Source organism: Piliocolobus tephrosceles, chromosome 11, assembly GCF_002776525.5.
Source record: "Piliocolobus tephrosceles isolate RC106 chromosome 11, ASM277652v3, whole genome shotgun sequence".
Lineage (NCBI taxonomy): Eukaryota > Metazoa > Chordata > Mammalia > Primates > Cercopithecidae > Piliocolobus > Piliocolobus tephrosceles.
Genome location: NC_045444.1, coordinates 127,355,462 through 127,377,300, shown reverse-complemented (window position 1 = coordinate 127,377,300; position 21,839 = coordinate 127,355,462). Strand labels below are relative to the sequence as shown.

General features: G+C 42.9%; 1 protein-coding gene across 3 annotated transcripts in view; it reads right to left on the bottom strand.

The window, feature by feature from the left end:
• The window catches only part of SEPTIN2 (septin 2), a 39,072-nt gene that overhangs the window by 1,798 nt on the left and 15,435 nt on the right, over positions 1-21,839 (bottom strand). For 2 of the 3 annotated variants that reach the window (XM_023195111.2, XM_023195110.1), the window contains exons 4-12: positions 14,945-15,031; positions 14,056-14,179; positions 12,654-12,788; positions 12,384-12,501; positions 7,367-7,468; positions 6,582-6,727; positions 3,992-4,075; positions 2,368-2,425; positions 374-504 (exon numbers count right to left, since the gene is read on the bottom strand). In XM_023195111.2, coding sequence (XP_023050879.1) covers positions 403-504; positions 2,368-2,425; positions 3,992-4,075; positions 6,582-6,727; positions 7,367-7,468; positions 12,384-12,501; positions 12,654-12,788; positions 14,056-14,179; positions 14,945-15,031 — 956 coding nt within the window. In that variant the 3' untranslated portion in view covers positions 374-402. Of the gene's footprint in view, positions 1-373; positions 505-2,367; positions 2,426-3,991; positions 4,076-6,581; positions 6,728-7,366; positions 7,469-12,383; positions 12,502-12,653; positions 12,789-14,055; positions 14,196-14,944; positions 15,032-21,839 lie in introns of all 3 variants that reach the window. The other variant, XM_023195112.1, reaches the window with a different exon arrangement.

The following is a 21,839-nucleotide window of genomic DNA, read 5'->3' as shown; positions in this document are numbered from 1 at the left end:
TAAAGAGATGTTTTAACAATTAACAAATTTCCAATAATACAACTAATAAAGGTGCTTTAATACATAATTTCCCTCTAATGTTGGTATTTGCAAGCTTAGAAAATAACCTGCAAATGTACCCCAATAAAATAAAAGGTGCAATTATTAAAAAAAAAAGAGACAAAAGTGTGAGAAGTCTTTACTAGAAAGTAGGTGGCAAAGTAGTGGCTTCTGTTTTTCAGGAGCAATTTCTTCTCGTTTAAGATTAGTGATGCAGTTACTTCAAAATACAAAATATTAATGAAGCTTAAGGAGGAATCTGTCATATTTAAGCTGCTACAACAATGTTAGTAACAACCGCCTGTCTTCCAGGCTAAGGGACAACAGGGCCTACCTGTGACTTCTTGATACGTGCACATGGCCTTACACGTGATGCCCGAGAGCCCCACCATCGCCATCCCCAGTCTGCATCTGCATCTGCATCTGCGCCTGCATCCTTGCAATCATCTCTTGCATGCGGCGGAGCTGTGAACACACACACAGGTTTTCAAGGTTTGCTGTCTTTGAACATTATTTCTGGGTGTTCTGTGACTCCTAAAATTTCAACTTCTATACTTTCCCAAAACATGACAGAGTTATTCTATAAAGACTTCTTACCAATCGATTAAAAAACCAACAGCTAAAGAGAAAACCAAGTAAATGATATGAATATGCAAGTCAAACAGAAACAATAACCAAAGGAAGATAAGACGATATGATAAATTTTGTTAAGACGGAGTCTCACTCTGTCATCTAGGCTGGAGTGCAGCGGCACAAGCTTAGCTCACTGCTACCTCCACCTCCCAGGTTCAAGTGATTCTCCTGCCTCAGCCTCCTGAGTAGCTAGGATTACAGGCACACACCACCACACCCAGCTAATTTTTGTATTTTTAGTAGAGACGGGGTTTCACCATGTTGGTCAGGCTGGTCTCAAACTCCTGACCTCATGATCTGCCCGCCTCCGCCTCCCAAAGTGCTGGGATTACAAGCGTGAGCCACCGCGCCTGGCCAATATGAGAAATTTTCTAACCTAAAAGGAGGGAAAGAGACTGATGACAGTGGGAAATGCAAAGTAAAGGGGAATGGGAATGAGTCAGCTTTTCTGGAGGGCAATGAAGGCCTCACAATAAAAAATATATATATACATACACATATATATATATATTTGTTTTTAAAGGGATGGGATCTTGCTCTTTCGCATAGGCTAGACTGCAGTGGCACAATCATAGCTCACTGCATCCTTGAACTCCTGGGCTCAGGGGATCCTTCTGCCTCAGCCTCCCGAGTAGCTGGGACTACAGGTGCATGCTGACATGCATGGCTAATTATTTTTTAATTTTTTTTGTAGAGACGGGGGGTCTCACTCTGTTGCCCTAGCTAGTCTTCAACTCCTGGCATGAAGTGATTCTCCCACCTTGGCCTCCTAAAGTGCTGGGACTATAAGTGTAACCCACAGTGCCTGGCCAAAAATAGTGAACATTAATTCATCTTTATCCTTATCATTATGATTTGTATGTATTCAGAAATGCCTCCAGGAAAGTATTATAAAACATTCAACTAAATTTTCTTCAGGTAATTTTGTGGTTATTTTTAACATTTAAATATTTGATCAATATTGAATTAATCTGACGAAAGAAGTATTTTCTTTCTGTTTCCAAAAGGCTAGCCCATTATGATCTTATTGTTTACTGAATAATGTGTTTGCCTTCCAAAACTCCAGCAGATCTGAATACCACCTTTACAACAGAGCATATTTCCATATTTATGATCTACTTACAAAAATCAGTGACATTACTAAATTGTCTCCAAAGTCTTTCAGCTAAATATATGAAGCACTATGTATGCTATGTAAGTATCCATGCTTATTACATACAGATGTGTATATATAATAATAAAATAGTTGTATGTATCCTCCTCAACAAATTAAAAAAGAAAAACTATAAATTATAAGTTAATTACCAATGGTATCTATCGACATAAACAGGAAACAGCTTTAGTCACAAGAACAATACTTTTCGGCTGGGCGCAGTGGCTCCTACCTGTAATCCCAGCACTTTGGGAGGCCAAGGTGGGCAGATCACGTGAGGTCACAAGTTTGAGACCAGCCTGGCCAACATGGCGAAACCCCATCTTTACTATAAATAAAAAAACAACTAGCCAGGCATGGTGGCGGGCACCTGTAGTCCCAGCTACTCAGGAGGCTGAGGCAGGAGAATGGCTTGAACCTGGGAGGCAGAGGTTGCAGTGAGCCGAGATCACACCACTGCATTCCAGCCTAGGCAACAGTGCAAAACTCTTGTCTCAAAACAAACAAAACCACTAACCAATCAATAGTACTTTTCTACTTACCTCAGCTTCTTTTTCCAGCAAGATCTGGTCTTTATTCACGTCCTCATTCTCCACTTTCCTAAGAATTGAAAGAAATCAGAATTATAACACTGCAACAAATAGTTATTTGATACCCTCCCACCAAATTCTACTTTAAAATTTAAAATGACATGTATTCATCCTTCTTTTTTTTATTGAGATGGTGTCTCGCTGTTGCACAGGCTGGAGTGTAGTGGCATGAGCTTGGTTCCCTGCAACCCCCACCTCCTAGGTTCAAGCAATTCTCCCACCTTAGCCTCCCAGGTAGCTGGGATTACAGGCGCGCGCTACCACGCCCGGCTAATTTTTTTATGTTTAGTAGAGATGGGGTTTCGCTGTGTTGGCCAGGCTCGTCTGAACCTCAAGTGATCCGCCCGCTTTGGCCTCCCAAATTGCTGGGAATACAGGCGTGAGCCACCACGCCCGGCCTATCGTTTTTCTAATTAAAGATATAATGAATAAAAAAGGAACAGAATGATTTTTTTAAAAAAGTTCAAACAAGATGAAATGGAACACTGAAGAGACTTTTCTTACTCTAAGCTTGAGTGACAACACTTGCTGTTACCCACTCAAAAAACAGGTATTATCTGAAAAATTCGCTTTGAGATGAGTTATTATTAACATGAATGTAGTCATCACACTTACGGAAGGAGCAGGATCTGTGTGAGTGAGCGAGGGGCAAGGGCAAGCTCTCCAAGCACACCTGAGAATCATGCTCTGCAGAACACATAATCCCCGTCTCAGGGCCAGTGGCTGCTCAGCTTCCAGAGGGGGGAATTTTCTAGCTGCCTCTAAAATCTTTCTTAATGTGGTTTCCAAACTCATAATTAGACTTCACTATGTACAACGTATGTATAACTTACATAAAAACATATTAGCATGGCTAAAAAGAAAAGCTGAGTGAGGGTGGCTGCAGGACTTTATAAGGATCGAAGCTACTGCTTCAATGGCCACTGGCTGCTTGGAAGTCACTCATCCTGGCCTGACCCTTAACTCAGGCGCTGCAGTTTCTTAATGGCAACAAGTTTGTTCTGATGTACAGAGTGATGCTTTTGAAGGAGGACTTGACACAAGCCTTTGGCCTGTCCATCTAAAGTCTTTGTTTTTTGAGACAGGGTCTTGTTTTATTGCCCAGGATGAAGTGCAGTGGTGCAATTATGGCTCACTGCACCTCCCAGGCTCAACTGCTCCTCCCAACTCAGCCTCCTGAGTAGCTGGGATTATAGGCGTGTGCCACCATGTTCGGCTAATTTTTTTTTTTTAATTTTTGTAGAGATGGGATTTCACCATGTAATCCCATGGTCTCAAAACTCCTGAGCTCAAGCAATCTACCTCGCCTTGGTCTCCCAAGGTGCTGGGATTAAGGCATGAGCCACCATGCCTGGCCCAAGGCTTTTATGTGCATATCATTAAATGTACTTTTTTTTTTAAAGGCTACAAGAGCATAATTTGATTAAATTAACAACTCTTTTATAGTAACTTTTGAGTAGGAAACCAAACCATGTTGCTTAACGGTCAAGAAGGCTGAGCTGAACACACAGAGGAAGAGGAACATCACGGCTCAGGGTGACACAACACAGAGGAAGGGGCACAGTGTTGTCATGACCTGCCGCCTCTCTTAAGTCTCTCAGAACGGAAGTTTTCATAATGAAGGTCCTGGGTCACCTCCTGCAGATCCTGCATGTGTGTGCTGAAAGAGAAGAGGAACACACCAAGGTGGCCTCACGCACGGGATAGTCTCATGAGAGAAAAAACCACCCATCAAGTACACAGAAGGAACAGCGGTAATTACAATTACTTGGTAAATTGTACATAAAGCTGCTGGGATTTCAGGATAAGGAGTATGGCCGAGGAAACGTCTGATGAGGTATAGCTCTCCCTTTGTTCCCCAATCAATGACACACAAACACAGGTCTGGATTGAGTCTCTCAGCAGGATTTCTGCCAGAGGCAATGCCACCCCTGTACGAGGCCATCTCTACCACAGGATGGCAGATAGACAGATTTTAAGAGATTTTTAGGTCAACAATGTCTGAAAGAGAACACACTTTTCTAAAAGGACTTACAGAAAACGTAATGAACATATTCATGCCTCCTGTAACTCAAAATCTATATATTACTCTCACGGAAGAAGAGCTCCTTAGCTTAAGCTATGCCGAAGACCATAAAGTGAAGGACTAATATCCTGGATCCAAGAATATTAGTCAACAACTTAACCTTTCATTCATCTTATGACTTTTTTTTTTTTTTTTTTGAGACGGAGTCTCGCTCTGTCACCCAGGCTGGAGTGCAGTGGCCGGATCTCAGCTCACTGCAAGCTCCGCCTCCCGGGTTCCCGCCATTCTCCTGCCTCAGCCTCCCGAGTAGCTGGGACTGCAGGCGCCCGCCACCTCGCCCGGCTAGTTTTTTTTTTGTATTTTTCAGTAGAGACGGGGTTTCACCGTGTTTGCCAGAGCGGTCTCGATCTCCTGACCTCGTGATCCGCCCATCTCGGCCTCCCAAAGTGCTGGGATTACAGGCTTGAGCCACCGCGCCCGGCCATCTTATGACTTTTTAATTGCCTAGCTTACTCAAAATACTTAAGCAGTTCAGAATGAGCAAAACATTGTAACACATTCCTATTTATTCAGGATCCAGGGAAATGGATTGAGATAGCCAAGGAGGGGCTCACTCTACCTCATTGGGAGAAACACACAACTGACACTAAAGTGAAGTCCCCAAACCCTGTCTTCAGCCTCTACACCCCGCCTCAATAATGGGGATCGGGACAGCCAAGGATGCAGCCCTGGAGGAGCTGAGTGCATTTAACTTCTTACATGACCATTAAATTGTGTTTGACAGAGCTTGGATGGTTTAACATGTTACTGATTTTAACTCACTACAAATTGCTAAACTAAGTGAGACATGTGGCAAATATATAGCAACTTTCAGCTAATCAAAACATTGATTTCTCCACATCGGTCATTCTTTGAAGTCCTCTGATAAAAGAGGTATAGTTTAAGGAATACTCTCAGCCTGTTCTTTTTGTTGAGATGAAGTCTCGCCCTTGTTGCCCAGTCTGGAGTGCAGTGGCGCAATCTCGGCTCACTGCAACCTCTACCTCCAGGTTCAGGAGATTCTCCTGCCTCAGTCTCCCAAGTAGCTGGGACTACAGGCACCCACCAACACGCCTGGTTAATTTTTTTGTATTTTTAGTAGAGACACGGTTTCACCATGTTGGCCAGGCTGGTTTCAAACTCCTGACCTCAAGTGATCCGCCCGCCTTGGCCTCCCAAAGTGCTAGGAGTACAGGTGTGAGCCACCGCACCTGGCCTCAGCCTCTTTTTTTCAATGTATGCATGCCACTATATGTGAAATTAATTAATTAATTTATTTATTTATTTATTTTTATTATTTTGAGACGGAGTCTCACTCCACCGCCCAGGCTGGAGTGCAGTGGTGATCTCAGCTCACTGCAACCTCTGCCTCCCAGGTTCAAGTGATTCTCCTGCCTCAGCCTCCTGAGTAGCTGGGATTACAAGTGCGTGCCATCACGCTCAGCTAATTTTGTTTTTGTAATTTTAGTAGAGATGGGGTTTCACCATGTCGGTCAGGCTGGTCTCGAACTCCTGACCTCAAGATCCGCCAGCCTCGGCCTCCCAAAGTGTTGGAATTACCGGCGCAAGCCACCATGCCTGGCCATGAAATTTATTTTTAAAGGAAAAAACGTCTATTTTTGTAGTCAGGTCTGTAATTGTTATTAATAATAAATAGAAAACACAAAAAGCTAACCAGGGCCATCCAATGAGTCTCAGACTGGTGAGCAGGGCACCAGGTGTGGCTCAGCCTGGAGAAGCGGACCAGGGGCCCACACAGTCTGACCATTCCCTTACTAGCACCAGGGACCTCTCAGACCCCAGTTTAGGTTCTAGTCTCCTTTTAACATCAAAGATGTAAGATCTTAGCAGGAAGGAAAGGTACTACAGGTTACAGGCCACAGGCAGAAGAGCTAGTTTAGTAGTGCCACAGAGGGCCCCTGGGTGAGGGTTTTCAGCACCAAGCTGCAACAGCCCCACAGCACTTCTGCAATGTGAGAAACACTGAGGACGGCAATGAAGCTGCTGGCTGCAACTACCTTGAAGGTCAAGTGTACACCCCGTTTAAAATCCATATTCTTCATGCCAAATTCTGCCACAAGGAACACACCAAATGTCTTACATGAGCATGGTTCTCAGCTTCAGAAAGTCATTGTGCTCTGGGTTCTCCACCTCCACAACACCCCAGGGGTAGAGGCGGCCTCTGACCTTCTTTCCTTTGGCTTCAATCAACTGATTGGAGCCAACCACAGAGAACGGGATGCTAGCCTAGAAAGAGACACACAGAGTAGACAGGCTCTACACAGGGAACCCCAGAGTTCACTGGGAACACAAGAACATCAGCACAGACTTAACACATTGCTACTGACTACAAAATTTAATTGGAAAGCTGGGGATATGTAACGTTTTCTTGAGAACTGTCAGATACTTTCCACATGGGACAAATTGTATGAAAATAAATTAAATCTACAATAAAATTTCTAAGCTTTAGGTGATAGCTGTACAATATTTTTTTTGGGGAGACAGACTCTTGCTCTGTCGCCAGGCTGGAGTACAGTGGCACGATCTCAGCTCACTGCAACCTCTGCTTCCTGGGTTCAAGTGATTCTCCTGCCTCTGCCTCCTGTGCGGCTGGGACTACAAGTGTGCACCACCACACCCACCTAATTTTTGTATTTTTGATGGAGATGAGACTTCACCACCATGTTGGCCAGGATGGTCTGGAACTCCTGGCCTCAACTGATCCATCTGCCTTGGCCTCTCAAACTGCTGGGATTACAGGCATGAGCCACTGCGTGAGGCCTTAAAATATATTTAAAGCAACATACCCAGACAATTGCTCTCATCTTAACATGGACAACGGTAAACAGGAGTTATTTATGTTGTGTATTTGAAGCCAGTTCTTACCTTGAGAAGTCTAGTCTGCTCTTTAAAATCTTCATCTTCATCTGATTCTGCATCAGGTAAGTGATAGATTTTGATGTTATGTTCTTCAATTTCATCCAGAATCTGAAAGAATGACAAAACCAGGATCAATTTTAGCAAACTGCCTATGTTATTACAGCCAATTCTAACTCATCGTGTAAGAAATACATCGGAATCATCCAAATGTCAATAATCAAACTGATTATGCAAGTTACTGGCAAATAAATTTATAAAACCACAGCCAAGATCCAAGGCGGGTGGATCACAAGGTAGGAGATCGAGACCATCCTGGCTAACATGGTGAAACTCTGTCTCTACTAAAAATACACAAAATTAGCCAGGCGTGGCAGTGGGCGCCTGTAGTCCCAGTTACTGGGGAGGCTGAGGCAGGAGAATGGCATGAACCCGGGAGGCGGAGCTTGCAGGGAGCCGAGCTGGTGCCACTGCACTCCAGCCTAGGTGACAGAGCGAGACTCCGTCTCAAAAAAAAAAAAAAAAAAAAAAATTATAAAACTGCTAGAAAGATATTTATACTTGAATTTTGAGGATCCTCTGTACAGAATAAAAATAACATTAGCAATAATGCACCATTACCCTCAATGTACAAAGCAGTAGGAAGACGAACGATAGCCCCAGCACAACAGCTAAAATGGAAATCATATCACAATCAGCCTCAAGAAGGGCAACTGCCACAGAGAAGCTACAGGTATGAGAAGACCCTGGAGAACAGGCAGGAGTCTTAAAAGCAGAGAGAAGGAAGATGTACCCCAGATGGAAACAAAACAAAACAAAAACCTTGTCAAAGGCACAGAGAAGACACATGGAGTGGATTTTGAGAACAAGAAATTCAAAAGGTTGGAATCTAAGACATCCAGTTGGATAAGGGAACAAAAATTGGAGTTACAAAGTGGCGAGTTCCATGAACAGCAGACTAGCGACCTGGGGATCCGTGTTTCATTCAACAGGTAGCCAGCAGCCATCAGCGAAATCCCACAGTCCGACCTACCAAGCAGGCCCAGTGTGGGGGACGGGGCTTGAGGGGAGAAAGAACTGGGCTGACGTTGAAATACAAGTTCATTCATCAGTCAATCCATTAAAACCCTAGCACTCAAATGCCCACTAGATGGTGGGCACTCTTAACAGGCACCAGGCAGGCCACAGCTTTGTTTCGTCTCACCCCAGTACCCGAGCCATCCAGGGAAGAGAGAACAAAAGCAACGTAAGCAGAAAATATCCCGACCTCAAACTGTGCACTGGATTTGCTCTCTGGTTTTAAGAATGGAAAGCCTTAATGTGACCTACAAAGGGCTTGAATGATCAGAGATTTGGTCTTAGCACAATGTCTGCACTAATTCAGAACGCCAGAAAGGCCCTCCTCTCTACATCCTTGATTCTGTAACTCGACCTTCAGTCTTTACATGAATCCTTATTCCTAAATGGGAGAAACTGAGCAATAAGAAGCATGAACTTGTTCACTTGTCCTCATCTCACGGCCCCTCTCCTGGTCTATTATCCATCCACGCCAACCCCATCTTTTGCCCTATGCTGGCCTCATAAAGATGGAGCCTATACTTTGGAGGAGAGAAGAGTTCGGAAACATTTAGCAAGCTATTTAAAAGTAAGGAGAGGAGTCAGAAAGTGGTGAATAAAAAATAATGTACACATTTCTCAGTCTGGAAGATTTCAAGAATTGTGGGACCATTTAAAGAGACAGGGAAGTTGGAAGGACAGGAGTTCTTCAGTGGTCAAAAGAGGACTCCTGTGGGCACATGTGGTTCACAACAAGAAATAAGATACTTGGAAAGGCAAATCAGAAGCCACAGAAATAAGGTGATCAAAATAATATTAAGGAATACTGACTTCCAGGGATCAGGAAGGAAGGTGGTAAAAAGCAGCAGAGAGAAAAGCAAACACAGTGGCTCAGCAGCCAAGGAAGGAAGTTTCAAGAGTAGAACTGCCAATCACACAAACCCCACGGGTGGGGCCCACATCTGAGAACTGAACTGTTGGCCAAGCCCACGAGAGAGCAATTGCAGGTGGATGACAGGAAGCCTGAGTGAACAGGATCATGCGGAGGGCAGGTAATGGCTACCAGTAAGTGACTAAAAGAAAGGCTGGCGAAGGCAAGAGGCTAGTAGAGGCTGGCAGGAGGCAAGAGGTTCTTTCAGATACAGCAGAATGAACAAACTGGTAGGCATCAAGGAGAAACTGGAGAAAGAGAAGTGATTAAAGAGGCCCAAGAAGGAAGGGAAAAAAGCTCGAAGTATTTTGATTCACCTCAGATGTTGTAATCAAGCACTAAGTGTTTTGCATACAGGATTAGAGATTAGGATTAGAGCATTCTAACCCTGACACCACCCCCATTTCTATCTCCAAGAAATTTAATGTAGCAGAGTACAAAAGGTAAAGTTCCCCTAAGTGGGAATTGCTAAAGTATTTATTAGCATAAAAACATCTACGCTTCCAGGGGTTCTTCAAAGGTTCAAATACTTCCTAAAAAACTGGCAGGCACTTGAGACAATTTAGGAACAGGCTGCCAAACATGACTACATGCTGCTTAAAAACTGCTTTGGAAAAAAAAAACACCTGAAAAAATGTGAAAACATGAAAGTCAAACCAGGTGAAATCATCTGCAACGTGATAGTCAACATCTAAAAATAAGAAGTGTATCTGTTAAACCAATAAAAAAGCAAGAGCCAAGCCCCTGCAACCTGAGAGAACACACCACAACACCAGGACAGACGCTCACATCGACAAGCAAGGAAACGCAAATTCAAATGAGATACAGTTTCTCAGATAGGAAACACATTACAAAAACTGGCAACATAACCAGGACAGTTTTAGGGGGTGGAGAGAAGAGTACGCTTTGGAAATGTAAATTGTTAAGAACTTACTTTAGAGCAAATTTAGTCATCCTTCAAAAATTTAAATGTTATTTAAATTTTATTTCCTACTAAGAATTCGTTTGGCTCACACAATTGTGAAAAGATAGATGTGCACCAATGTTCATTACAACAATTATGCAACAAATCTACTATGTGCCAGACATTATTCGGAAGTCTGGTAATACATAAGTGAACAAAGCAGATTCCTGATCTCAGGACCCGGGGTCAGCGGTCAGGAGAAGCCAACAAATACACTGGAGAAATACTTTATGCAGTGTGGGGGCAGTGCTACCAGCAGAGCAGGGGATGGAGATGTGAAATTTTGTGTGCAGCGCTGGGCTCAGTGCTGGAGTTGCCCACACAGGTATCTGAGGGAAGACTGTTCCAGACAGAGGGTATCACTAGCAAAAAGAAACAGCAAGGGGCAAAGAAATAGTACATTTGGTCAAAGAAGAAAAGGGGCCAGAGCAAAATAAAAAGCAAGCCAATTATTCATCAACAGGAAACTGGACAACGTAGAGTATATTCATACAGTGGAATGCTGTGCATCCAGTAACTATCAGGATCTAGTATATATGAGGATACTTCCAATTTTTTTTTTTTGAGATGGAGTCTGGCTCTGTCGCCCAGGCTGGAGTGCAGTGGCCGGATCTCAGCTCACTGCAAGCTCCGCCTCCCGGGTTCATGCCATTCTCCTGCCTCAGCCTCCCGAGTAGCTGGGACCACAGGCGCCCGCCACCTCGCCCGGCTAGTTTTTTGTATTTTTTAGTAGAGACGGGGTTTCACCATGTTAGCCAGGATGGTCTCGATCTCCTGACTTCGTGATCCGCCCGTCTCGGCCTCCCAAAGTGCTGGGATTACAGGCTTGAGCCACGGCGCCCGGCCGCTTCCAAATATTTTTAAACAGAAAAATCAAACGGCAGAATAGTATTACTATGTGATTTCACTCTGTAAAACCAAAAACATAAGCCATGTTCTAGAAGGATATATACTTAATAGTTGTTCTTTCTGTGGGTAATTAAAGAAATTCTTTTTTTTTTTTTTCTTGAGACGGAGTCTTGCTCCATCACCCAGGCTGGACTGCAAACAACCTCTGCCTCCTGGGTTGAAGCGATTCTTTTGCTTCAACCACCCAAGTAGCTGGGACCACAGGCGCCCACCACCACGCCCGGCTAATTTTTGTAATTTTTTAGAGATGTGGAGTTTTGCCATGTTGGTCAGGCTGGTCTCGACCTCCTGACCTCTGGTGATCTGCCTGCCTCAGCTTTCCAAAGTGCTGGGATTACAGGCGTGAGCCACCACGCCCAGCTTAGAAATTCTTTTATTTAAAGGCTTTTTTTTTTTTTTTTAAGAGACGGGGTATTGCAATGTTGCTGAAGTCCTCCAACTTCTGGGCTCAAGTGATCCTCCTGCCTCAACCCCCTGCTGTACCCTGCTACCCTGCCCAAGCAACTGGGATTACATGCATATACCAATATGTTCAGTTACGTATTTGTATTTTTAGAGTTTAGCATATACAAACTATTTGGACTTTCTTAAAGAGCGTATCATTAGAAAAAAGCAAGCAATTTAAACATATATAGCAGAGAATCAATAAAGAGGCTTTACAGACATACACAGAAGAGGGCACTGAAACGGGCACACCACAGGAGCTGCTGGGGGGTGAGAGACGGTTTGCTGGCTGACAACTGCTATGTTCCCAAACAGAACAGAGAACCAGTCTACTTATATAAACCCTTGTATAGGTCATTTGCAGTAAAGAATTTAGGTAAAGTAACAAACTTCATGAAGAGATTACATTTCTGTATTTGAGTCACTGAACTCCTATGGAATGCACTTGTGTGTAACCAACTGCTACTCATAGAGAGCATTTTAAATATAAGGAGAATTTAAAGAATAGAAATTTGATATCTTCATGAAGGCAAAAATTAAAATTTACAACTATTAGGTTCTCCTTGAAAACCACCATTAAAATGCAGGAAAAATTCTCCTGCCCTGCCTCCTGACACCTGAGAAGACACCTGAGCAGACTGAGTATGCTAACACCCTCCTTTCTTCATCCCCATGCCCCCTAGTCGCACCTTGAGGGAGAGCAGGAGGCCAGCCTCACTCACCCTTTTCTTCAGCCGCTCCCGTTCCTTCAGGGTGAGAGTGTCAGCTTTTGCAATGACAGGCACAATATTCACCTTGTTGTGTATTGCCTTCATAAACGCCACATCTAAGGGCTTAAGTCTAAAATTAATTTTAGAAGTGTCACTTATTTAAAAAATACATACAAAACTCTTCTCTCAAATTATCTTAATTCTTATATTAAAATACAGAGTTTGGGTAAAAGTTACAAACCCATATAGTAAAGCATTTCTCCACAGTAAACAATTACTTACCCATGTCCAAAAGGTGAAATAAAGTAAAAGCAACAATGCACCCTATTATCAATGATGTGCCGCCTGTTCAAGCCGCTCTCGTCATGCAGGTACCTCTCAAACTGCTCATCAATATAGGAGATAATTGTCTTAAAACTGAGAGAAATAGAAACATTAACAATAATCATAGGGTACAAAACCGGGGGTCCCTGACTTCAAAGGGAAAACAAGCACCTCTGCCCAAATATATACAATTTAATAATTCATTTTCAAGATGAGAACAGAAGACTGACTCCTAAATTTGGCAAATGGAAGTTTTTGGAAACTATGCCAAGCATAATTGCCCAGAAGTGCTGGGAGTCAAAAAAAGCTTGAATGGAATAGGTTTTGATGCACCTGAGAGACGGCCAGTGTAGACAGGGCTGCCAAGTTTTTCTCTTTTTAGAGAAACTGAGTCTTGCTCTGTCACCCAGGTTGGAGTGCAGTGCAGTGGCGTGATCTCGGCTCACTGCAACCTCCGCTTCCAGGGTTCAAGCGATTCTCCTGCCTCAGCCTCCCGAGTAGCTGGGATTATAGGCATACGCCACCACGCCCGGCTAATTTTTGTATTTTTAGTAGAGACAGGGTTTCACCATGTTGGCCAGGCTGGTCTCAAACTCCTGACTCTGTGACCAGCGCCCCCCTCCCCCCGCAGCCTCCCAAAGTGCTGGGATTACAGGCATGAGCCACCGCACCTGGCCAGGGCTGCCAATTCTTTTCAGGAACGTGACTGTGAAGAGGGGCAGAGGAACAGGATGGTAGAGAACATGGGGCAAGAACAGGTTTATCTGAGCTGGGAAACAGCACAGCACTTTCACATGTAAGAAGGGAGAAACTCCTAAATGTAGGAGAAAAACAAAAGAACCTTCCCCTTTTCATCTAGTGGTGGAAAGCTGATGCTTTATGTTGACAGGATTAGAACCAGGAGGGAGTTTGTACAGTGAAAGTGGCATTCTTTGCCCAGTACAGGTGACAGACTGCTCTATCTTCTACTTCTTGATTTCCTTATTTGTGAAAATGATGCCAATGAGCAGTCATTTACAGACACTACGACTCAATCCATTCTCTAACAGGTTTCACTTCCTTCCACGTAGAAAGGATGTACTACAGTATTTTGTTCACCAGCCATGGCTCAAATCCAGGTGTTTCATTTACCCTAGCAGTCTATGGACGACCGGCTTTGCGATCTCAAATCGTACTAGAGTACCAGAGAAAAATTACTCTATAAAATCCCTTAAATTATTTAAAAAGTCAACATTAACACACTTTAAATTATCTAGCTGTTTTATTATATACAGTGATCCCAAACTTAATCACTCATTAACACTATCTATCAATTTAAGTACATAAACAAATGCAGATCCCTGGGCACCCGGGTGCATACCAATCTCTGCAGTTGATAGCGTCACCATAGCCAGGGGTATCTACCACTGTCAGGCGTAGCTTCACCCCTCGCTCTTCAATCTCAACAGTTGAAGCCTCAATCTGGACAGTTCTTTCAATTTTTTCTAGAAAAGAAACAAACTTAATAGGGAATATAAGCAGCATACGAAGAGGAAAGCTCACATTAACAACATTCTCACAACTAGTGACTTCAGAGTCCACTACCTCTCTGCAGAGGTAGGTTCTCCAAAGTTACCATGGTGATTACGCAAAAATGATCCCAGAGGAGTCAGAAAGGGGAAGGTTAAAGCTAAGATTATTGTGCTACTGGGAAAGGTTAAAAACACAAATATTAAAAATCGTAATTTCTGTTCCTGGGAAAAAGAAAGGAATTTACGAATTCATTTAAAAACTGAATTCAAAAATATCCTGAAAGGACTACATATTCTTGCAGCAGCCCCAGTCCTGGGTTCTCACTGTGTGCGCCTGATTCATTCAACAGGCGTTTGTGGATGCTGGTGTCCTGTGCTGGAACTTTCCAACAGTAGATGAATTAGAACATCTATCCCAGCAATCTTCTAGTCACACACCATTTTTGATGTACAACATTCTCACTTAATCCATCAATTGTTTAATATAGGCAGAAGCTACTTATTACATTTTACAGACAAAACAGACTCAGAGAGGACAGATCCATGGATACGTGTCAAAGAAAGTCTACAGCCCAAATCCAAGGACCTCGTGCAGCACCTGCCCCTAAGTGTTTTCCTTGTGTTCAAAGTTGAACAAGAACAAACAAAACACAGAGCGAAGACATAAAACATTCATTAGGCAGTCTTCAGCACCGTTCATGTAGAATTACACTTGCAGCAACATAGGAATGTTTTTACCTGCAGCTCCAGGTATGACTCTTTCTGGGTAGAGATCAGTTAGGAAAAGGCTGTTTATGAGAGTCGATTTTCCTAGACCTGATTCACCTTTAAATAAAAAGAAAAACCTTGTCATGACTTTATCCATATGATACGATTCAATCTGTTAAGTGTTTACACATGGCCTGGACTGGGCTAAGCACCTCATGAACATCACTCTGTGTTTAGTGCCTATAGCACCACTATGTTTGGAGTGTGATCTTTGAGTGTACTCAAAGAAACTCCGATTTGCCCAAGGTCGGAGTACCACCTGGAGCAGGGCCAAGACTGAATCCAGGTCTATGAGACTACAGACCTTAAACATCATATGATCAGAAACACGACTATTCACAAACGTGAGGAATGTACTTTAGAGGTTGGTTTCTATTTTTGACAAACAGAATGCAAAGCAGGTTTTCAATGATCAGTTCTGCTAGTCACTAAACTTACCACATTTTCAGAAAACTCAACATATCTATCCTGTAGTGTCAAGAACACTTGTGCTTCCCGAGCTGCAGGAACGGGTGAGCAGGACAGGGCCTGTGGTCTGGTGGGCTTACTTCTTGAACACTCACTCTGCAACCTCCCCCTTCTGCCACCCTGTCTTCTTCCTGCTTTAAACCCATCCCCGTTTCCCAGCACTGGCAACTGCCATACGTCAGGCAACTTTCCTGCTCACTTTGCTGAGTTCACATGACCAATTCAGCGACACATGTCCACGTAAGCTTTCAACGAGGTGAGAATCTCTCAACTACTGTGACCATATATTCTGAATATTTGAAATTTAACTTCAAAAAAGATGCAAAACACCAAAAATTAAATTTTACTTTTGAAGGAAGCACAAATTCCACTGCTTCTAAGTCTTAATTTTGCATGGAGAAGCGCTTCTGATGTTGGTACTACATAGCATTTGGTGCTGGACTGTCCCCAGGCACCTTAAACCACCCTCTGTTAAGTTCTGCAAAGCCTGAGGAAGGAGTACACATCTCTTTCGAAAAATTATTATTTCTGGCTGGGCACAGTGGTTCACACCTTTAATCCCGGGACTTTAGAAGACCAAGGCTGGAGGATCACTTGATGCTAAGAATTTAAGACCCTACCTGCGCAAAAAAGTGAGACCCCCATCTCCCAAAAAAAACCAAACGAAGTAAAAAACTCCAAAATCTTAGCCAGGTGTGGTGGCATGTAACTAGAATCCCAGCTACTTGGGAGGCTAGCGCAGGAAGATTGCTTGAGCCCAGGAGTTAGAGGTTACAGCAGGCTACGATCATGCCACTGCACTTCAGCCTGGGTACAGAGTGAGACCCTGCCCCTTACAGAAAAAAAAAATTCTGGGAAAATCAAGAACAAAAAAGTGAATTCAAAATGTGCAGACATACAAAATTAGGACTGCATTTTAAGTGAACTGCAATTTTCCACACATGAAAAGAACAATGTGCTGCACGTGCCTAAAAATGATTGTAAAAATTTGACTAAGTGCCTATTATCCCATTAAGTCATCCTTTTACTAAACTGCGGTGCAGTGCCCCTTTGTATTTTTGCTCCATTTAAAGAAGATTTTACCAATAATTGCTAAGTCCTTTCTGCACGTCTGGCACAGGTCTAGAGCAGAGACACGACAGAGAACGGGAAGGAACCAAGTCCCTGCTCCCTGGAGCCCTGCAGCCCGGCAGGGAGAGGATAAACCAATGAAATCCCTTTCTGACTAGAGCGGCAACAGCTGTGCGGAACAGCCGAGAAAGTCATCAGAGACAGCTTTTTAAAAAGCAGTTAGAATATCCCACTGGCTACTTCTAAATTATAGATCTTAATTTTAAGGGTGTATGTGATTATTTTACTTGGAATAGCTTTTGAGTAACATCAACAAATGGTTTGCTTAAGGAACTCAGAACATGAGGCTGCACTTGGGCTGGATCACTGCAGCGCAGGCACCCAGCTCTGCTCTGCCTCACTCTCTTTAGTATCTCCATTCTGGCCAGGCGTCTTTCACACACGTGTCAGCAAATGAGAGAACAAGACACACAGAGATCTGGGCCTGCAAATCTACGCCAAATGCACTGGGTCCATAAGTTTCACTTGTTACAAAAGTAACAAAGTATTTTTTAAAGTGCCAGAATTAATATAGTTTTTCTCTAATAGTAGTGACAAAAGAGACTGGAATGGGAGGTATTCAGAGTTTAAAATATGGCATGTTTTCCCTAATTAGAAAGAAAACAGTATTAGGCACAGTGGAATCATGGAAGGAAACATACATATGGGGTGAGAAAGTGAAGCTTCATTGTACAATACTATTCTGAAATCCCATCAGGCAAATCTGTCACCAAAGTTTTAGGCTTGAGTTAGAGGTTTTTTTAAAATCTAGGCTAAAAAAAGTACAATGGCAAAACAGCCTATTCCAGGAATGTTAGGAAGTAGCTTTCAAATCTGAGGGAATTTCTCTTCAAATTTTAAATTTTTTAACCAACATGAAAATGAAACTGCTTTCTCAAACACTATGCATCAAGGGCCTTTCTCGGGAGGCCCCTGAACAGCAGTCATCTAAGTGATCGGCTTTTTTGCTCATTCAAACAACTCCCACCAGAGCTGCGCAAGAGCAGGACGGCCCTGACAGCTATGTGAGGCCGGACTCTTGTGGGAGCGGGCAGCTCACGAGGGTCTCAAAAAGGTCTGGCCTGCCCATCCCAGACTCCTGCGCCCTCAGGATGGAACGCCTATAACGTGTGAGCACCTGGAATTATACTTCAGCTTTTAGTGCTCAAGTGCTTGCTCCAACCCTCCCATAAAGTCGACCACAGTAACAACCTGCTTTCCTCTTTTTCAGACACAAACATCTTTACATTAGATTTCTATTAGGTAACATATTTGGCAACAGGCTTTATTCTTAAACATGCTTTTCATACAATTAAGCCACCAACACATATAAATGTAGCCAGGATAGTAACTATTTTTTTTTTTTTTTTTTGAGACAGAGTCTCGCTCTGTCCCCCAGGCTGGAGTGCAGTGGCCGGATCTCGGCTCACTGCAAGCTCCACCTCCCGGGTTTACGCCATTCTCCTGCCTCAGCCTCCCAAGTAGCTAGGACTACAGGCGCCCGCCACCACGCTGGGCTAATTTTTTGTATTTTTTAGTAGAGACGGGGTTTCACCGTGTTAGCCAGGATGGTCTCCATCTCCTGACCTCGTGATCTACCCGCCTCGGCCTCCCAAAGTGCTGGGATTGCAGGCATGAGCCACTGCACCCGGCCAAGAGTAACGAAATATAATTATTTATCACTCTGACTAGAATCTACAGCAATATGGTCACTAAATTGTCTCATGGACAGTCTGCAACCTGGCTTCCTTGCTTGATGTCGCTGAATAAGTCACTTGTGATTTTGGAATCCCTTGCAGGCTGTTGCCCCAACATCTGTAGTCTTTCATTTGCATTTGATCTGTTATTTTGTGAACTTGCCTACTTCTTTAGAAGTCTGACACAATTTTAAAAACTATGCCTTTCCTCTTCAGTAGTCTCTCTTTCACCAATTATGTGTGCTAGGGTTTTCCACCAGTTTTCTTGAGCTATTAATACAACAATTTGAAAGTTGAGGGTTCTTGTGGCTTTCTAGCTCTACTTTTCACTACTCACCCTCAACCCCCTACCTGTTTTCTTTTAAATCCACTTTATGGAGGCACAATTTATAAATACTAAAATACACCCATTTAAACTGTACAGTTTTGACAAAAGTAGATACTCAGATAACCAAACTCCACTCAAGATAAAAGATTATTTTCATAACCCTAGAGTTCCTTTGTGTAACTGTGAAGTCTACCCTCTCCAGTCCCCACTGCAGGCAAACACCAATCTACTTTCTGTTACCACGTATCAGCTTTGCTTATTCTAAAACTTTTAAATGGCATCACACAACATGGCCTGTTTTGTGTCTGGCTGCTTTTGCTCAACAAAGCACTGAGACTGACGCATGCTGTTGCATCTATGAGTAGTTCGTTTCTTTGTAGTGCTCGGCAATATTCCATTGTATGGCTATACCACCATTTGTTAACCCACTCTCTAGATACCTCTGCTCTCCCCAGTTTGGGGCTATTTTGAGAAAAGCAGCTATGAACATTCATACACAAGTCGTTATGGACATGTTTTTATTTCTTATGGGTAAACACGTACAAGCGGTACTGCTGGGTCTTAACTGTTAAAAGTACCACCAAACTGGCTTCCATACTGGTTGTGGCATTTTTACACGCTAATGAGTTCCAGTTGTTTCACATCCTCGCTGACACCTGGGGTGCCTGCGTTTCAGTAGATGTGTGGTGGCATGTAGTGGTTTCAATGCATAGTCCCGATGACCAAAGATGTGGACATCTTTACGTGGGTTTACCGGCTGTTTGTTTATCTTCCTTTAGTGAAATGTCCATTCAGATCTTTTGTCCCCTCTTTGTAAGTGGGTCATTTGTCTTACTGATGTGTAAAAGACTGTTACATATTCTGGACACATCCGTTGTCAGGTATGCTGCTACGAACACTTTCAGTTCCTCCCATTTTATTTTCCTACTGATGTCTTTTCAAGAAGGCCAACTTCTAATAATGCACGAATACTTTTATAATTTCTATTCTTCATGTCCTAAGAAATCTGCTTACTACAAAGTCAAAAAATTTTTTGCCCATTTCCTTGTAGAATTTTTATAGCTTTACATTTAAATCAACTATCATTTCAGGTTAATTTTGACATACACTGTGAAGAGGAGTTGAAGTTCATTTTTTCACACATAACCATCTAGTTGTTACAGATGCAAAAAGACTAACCTTGCCCCCACTGAATCAACTTGGCTTTTTTCTCAAAAAACAAAACAAAAAAATTGAACTTATCATATTGACTGATCTACTTCTTGGCTGCTGCTCTGCTCAATAGATCTGCGTATCTACCCTTACCACACTGTCTTGTTTACACCACACTATCTTGTTTACACCACACTGTCTTGATTACTGCTGTTAAGTCTTGAAATCAGAGACTGTAATCCTCCAACTTTGCTCTTTTTCTAAACTGTTTTTGTCTGTTCTAGGCCCTCTACATTTACATTTAAACTTTAGAATCACCTTTTTATTTCTGAAAATTGGGGCTGGACACTGTGGTTCACACCAGTAGTAATCCTTGCACTCTGGGAGGCTGAGACAGGTGGATCACTTCAGGCTAGGAGTTCAAGACCAGCCTGGCCAACATGACAAAATGCCATTTCTACTAAAAATACAAAAATTAGATGGGCGTGGTGGCACGTGCCTGTAATCCCAGCTACTTGGGGAGGTTGAGGAATGAAAATCACTTGAACCTGGGAGGTGGAGGTTGCCAAAATCATACCATTGCACTCTAGCCTGGGTAACAGAGCAACACTGTCTCAGAAAAAATATGGGACAATTTGGGGGACAAAGGGCATAACAGTTCCAATCCACAAATGGGGCAGACCTTACACAACTTATTTAGGTTTTCTCTCAGCAGTGTTTTTAGCTTTCAGTGTATAGGTCTTGCACGTTTTGTTAAATTTATCCCTAAAATATTTTTTGTGACTGTTAAGTGGTACTGTCTTAAAATTATTAATACTCGTTTGTGATTTTTTTTTTTTTTTTTTTTTTTTTGAGAAGGAGTCTCGCTCTGCCATGCAGCCTGGAGTGCAATGGCATGACCTCAGCTCACTGAAACCTCCCCCTCCCGGGTTCAAGCGATTCTCCTGCCTCAGCCTCCAGAGTAGCTGAAATTATAGGCACCCACCATCATGCCCGCCTAATTTCAGTACCTTACAAAAGTACTAAAGAGACGAAGTTTTACCATGTTGGCGGGGCTGGTCTTAAACTACTGACCTCAGGTGATCCACCAGCCTTGGACTCCCAAAGTGTTGGGATTACAGGTGTGAGCCACCACACCCAGCGTACTTTCTTATCTTTAGTGGGTCCTGGATTTTTACAATTCATTTTTCAGCTAACATCATCTTCCTCCTTGATAACTACAGTGAATGACACTGACTTTGAATGTTACGGCATGTATTCCTGAGACAAACTCCATTTGTTTAGTTGGTTCTAATTTGAAAATGAGAATTTGTTCCAATGGGATTAACATTAGGGAACAATAGCAGTGTCATACAAATTTCCTATTTGCTTACATATGATCTCACTGGTGAGAAGCTAGGTGAATACAGAAAACTGTTTAATTCTGCATCCAACAGAATCAAACCACCTGGAGATATTCCCAACACACACCCCTCAATATCTATCAGCTACCTTTCTTCACCGCCCGTTATGAGCCACACCCAATTTACACCTAGTGTTATGACTTTCCAACTTTAGAAAATCCTCCTTCCACAGCTACACAAAAGCGCACAAGTTGCAACCCTCCTGATGTCCACTTGCACAAACCAAACCTCAGGGCTCACATGGTGTCGTGATTATTTTTCAGCTATTTACATGTGGACTGGTATAACTTGTGTTCCTATCTTTTCTCCCATGTGTCACTGATGCAGGTTCTGAGTACTGTGTACCTATCTTCTCCGTAAGCTCTGATAACCTCTGCGGTGTTTCTTCATCATGCTGGATGGTACGGGGATTGTTTTAGAAACACACAGGTTGCATCGTAGCAGAACCAAGTGCACTGTCTTTTCATTTAGATATATATAGATATATTGCTGGACTTGGTGAGATTTAATTAAGATGTCCATGTCTAGTTCACGTATACGTCGAACGTAGAGGCTCTTCTTCAAAGACTTTCCTCCTCATCTAATTAGGAATAAATAGTAACTTCTCTTAGAAGCAAAAATTTATTCAAAGACATGTGCTAACATTCTTAAATAATCTGCTAGCTGTGATGAGGAAATCAACATACTTTATGTTCTTAGTGCCCACA